Source organism: Lactuca virosa, chromosome 7 (assembly GCF_052849685.1).
Source record: "Lactuca virosa cultivar CGN04683 chromosome 7, Lactuca_virosa_CGN04683_v6, whole genome shotgun sequence".
NCBI lineage: Eukaryota > Viridiplantae > Streptophyta > Magnoliopsida > Asterales > Asteraceae > Lactuca > Lactuca virosa.
The window spans coordinates 43,708,120-43,711,645 of record NC_136432.1 but is presented as its reverse complement, the minus strand read 5'-3'; the positions used below and the strand labels follow the sequence as shown (position 1 = coordinate 43,711,645).

General features: G+C 33.6%; 1 protein-coding gene across 4 annotated transcripts; it reads left to right on the top strand.

Moving 5' to 3' along the window:
* The first annotated feature begins 1,245 nt into the window (after nt 1-1,245).
* Nucleotides 1,246-3,310, top strand: LOC145123756 (putative O-methyltransferase 3). 4 transcript variants are annotated; one of them, XM_079058967.1, is made up of 4 exons: nt 1,248-1,380; nt 1,507-1,635; nt 1,968-2,781; nt 2,870-3,310. In XM_079058967.1, exons 3-4 carry the CDS (start codon nt 1,990-1,992, stop codon nt 3,185-3,187), a joined length of 1,110 nt encoding a protein of 369 aa, XP_078915093.1. In that variant the 5' UTR covers nt 1,248-1,380; nt 1,507-1,635; nt 1,968-1,989; the 3' UTR covers nt 3,188-3,310. The 4 variants fall into 4 exon arrangements, with proteins under 4 accessions (XP_078915095.1, XP_078915094.1, XP_078915093.1 ...); XM_079058966.1 differs by having other exon boundaries at nt 1,248-1,392; XM_079058969.1 differs by lacking the exon at nt 1,507-1,635 and having other exon boundaries at nt 1,246-1,380.
* The last annotated feature ends 216 nt before the right edge of the window (nt 3,311-3,526 follow it).

Below are 3,526 nucleotides of genomic sequence, written 5' to 3'. Positions count from 1 at the left end.
GTGCTTATTGGTTGCTGATGTACAATAATTTAAAGTACATGACCATTTGAATCTATTGGCAAGGGCAATCATGGAAAAATAAGTATTTTTTAAATTGTTACTGCCTTCTTCGTTCATACTTTATGAAGTTAAATTGTTATCCATTTGTTGCAAAGGGTAAAAATGGAAAAATAATTATTTTTTTCTTGGTTGTAGCAGCTGACTTGCAAAGTATTTTTTTATTCATTTGGTTGATCATATTCCTCATTTTTGTTTTGATTTAGAGCTTCAGTTTTGGACATTTTTTTTACAAAAGTAAAAAGTCATCATAAATCTTTTATTGGTATTGTTGTATACACTTATTAATTTATTATAGTAAAAAACAAATATGCCGTGAAAGTCATTTTAATCTCTCTTTAAACCGAACCAAACAACCTCAAACCGAATTAATCAAAACCGATTACACCATATTATTTGGTTTTGTTTACGTGTTAAAATTAAAAAAAAACTATTAAACCAATTGAATAAACTAAAAACGAATTAAACCGACCAAGTAACACCCTTACGAGGCCCAAATTTTTATTTTGCCCCGGGCCTCAAATGGGCTTGGAACGGCCCTGAGTTTTTCGAAGGCATGACGGTTCCTACGGAAACCGAATGCTTGAGAGAATGCATTTCAACATCGAGAATAGAGAGCGTTTTTTACGGGTGCTGAAATTAACCAAATAAATCAACACTTATTTACCGTTCTAAAAAAAATCTACACTTATTTATACTAAAAATAAAGGGGTAATATGGTATTTTGGGCTTAAAAATGATAATAAGAGACTATAAATAGACCAAAAGAACGGTTTTTACTAGTAAAAAACGATTTTTATCAGTTGAAAAACTAATCTCCTAAAAATTCCAAAACTTATAAAGAACCAGAGGTCCGGTTAAAATCAAACCAATTGGGAAAACCGGTAACCGTTTTTTTCTACTGTTAAAAAGAATGGTTCATTTGTACACCTCTAAATAATGTACACTAATAATTTAGAGATGTCAAACCTATCATATTACGATCAAATTACTATCATATTATATATACATCAGTCCCAACAACATATTTAAAGTTGTGAAACATATTATATGTTAAAAGTTACGAATATGAAAAGACACATAATATATTCAATAAAACATAATAAAAATGAAAACAATGGAATAGACGTGTGAGAGAAAAAGGATTAACATAAAAAAATCAAACCAGTCATATTATCAAGCTTATTCATGTATATAGAAATCCTTCTCTCCCTCTAGAATTTCCGTAATCGGTTATAACTTTCACCAGCACCACCAATGACATATAGACACCTACCGCATCACCACTTTGATGAAATCAAAGCACTAAACCAACACTCTCTGGTGCGCATTGATGTGAGCTATCCTTTTTAATTATCTTTTCCCATTTTTTGTTTTGGGTGGTTGATAAACTTTTGGTACCTCATTTAATTACTTGAGCAAGATTTTAAATTAATTATTACTTTGTAGTTTTTCTATCATCGATTATCAATTATATATACATATAATCAAACGGAAGTGTCTCATAACACACCCACCATCATTCATTGTCTTCAGCGTCCGCCGCCTCTCAGACTATCTTAATCAGTTTTCTCGTTGGTAAGTTTTTAATCCTGTTTTATAGTTTAAACTAACAAAACAGTATCTATAATCTATACAACTTTAATACTACTATGATTTGCGATCTTTCATCTTTCTTACATATGAAATGTAATAACACAGAAGTTCAAGTATATGATCCTTGACAATATTTGTGATTGAAAATTGTTCGTTTTGTAAGAACAATGGTGTGTATGTAATTCAAATGTAGTCTTTTTGAAAACACGATGACTTTTCATCACAAGTACAAAAAAATGTAGAGAAATTAATCAATCACTCAAAACAATATGGTTGATACGAGCTTTGACAATATTGAGTTTGAAACATTGCAGTGAAGCGGAGTCTAAAGCCTAAATGGATCTCGACCAAAGTTTAGGTGGAGCAACTGAGCTGTTTGAAGCTCAGGCTCATATATACAGACACATTCTTAACTATATAAATTCTATGGTACTTGGTTGTGCTCTTGAATTAGGCATACCTGATATCATTCATGATCATCAAAAACCAATCACGCTTCAGGAATTGGTCTCGAAGCTCAATATCTCCGTTGAGAAAACCCTTCATTTGAAACGGCTGATGCGCCTGTTAATGCACTCCAACTTCTTTTCAGTCGCCAAGTTTCATGATGAAGAAGGTGAAGATGAAAAAGAAGGGTATGTTCTCACAGTTTCTTCAAAGTTGCTACTCAAGAATAATAGTTCGCCAAACATACCAAACTTATTACCATTTGCCAGTCTGATGGTTGATCATGTATATGTTAGTACTTTCCAATCCCTAGGAAGGTGGTTTAATAGAAATGAATTAAATGCGTTTGAGACTGCTCATGGAACTCATATATGGGAATTTGCTGACAAGAACCCAAGATTCAACCAACTTTTTAATGATGCAATGGCAAGTAACTCTGAAATGATGAAGTTGGTGGTAAAAGAGAATAAAGAACTCTTTGAAGGTGTGGATTCATTAGTTGATGTTGGTGGTGGAAATGGAGCGAATGCTAAGATTCTCCTTGAAGCATTTCCTCACTTGAAATGTACTGTTTTTGAGCTCCCACATGTTATTGCATACATGGTGGATACTAAAAATCTCAAATATGTTGGAGGTGATATGTTTCACTCTATCCCATCTGCGGATGCGATCATTTTGAAAGTACGTATTGTACGCTTCTATGTCATTTCAAGCTTTTATGATAGAACAAATCTACTAATTAACGGAATTCTTTTTATGGTTCTCGTAGAATATTTTACATGACTGGAGTGATGAAGACGTGTTGAAGATACTGGAAAGATGCAAAGAAGCGATTGCGGTTTCTCCAAGTGATGGGAAAAAAGGGAAGGTAATTATCTTAGACATGGTGATAGGTGATTCAGATGACCATGAACGCCATGAGATAACAGAAGCCAAGCTGTTCTTTGACCTCAAGATGATGGCTTTGGCTACCGAAAAAGAGAGGACCAAAGACGAGTGGGAGAAACTCTTCCTCCAAGCGAATCTTGATCAATACAAGATAACTCACATCTCTGGCTTGATGTCTGTCATTGAGTTATTCCCGTAGATTTTTCCTGTATGGTGGGTTTTGTGGCTAAAGTTTTCAAAGTCTATTTTACTTGCATTTGAATAAGGTCCTCGGGTTGTCAAAATTCAAAAATATGTAAATAATGTTCTTGAACAATGTCCAGCTGGATGTGTTACATTGGTATGATTTTGCTTAGCTGTATACTAATAATTTTTTTAGAACGGCAAGTACCAACTATCCTACTGATATATCTATACATTTTGTCTCCGGCGAGACTAAACCCTCAAGGCCAAGGGATACCTTTCTGGTCAGGCGAAAACATTAGAAACGTCACAATTTACATTCAAAACATTGACAATTTCTAATATTAACTTATGC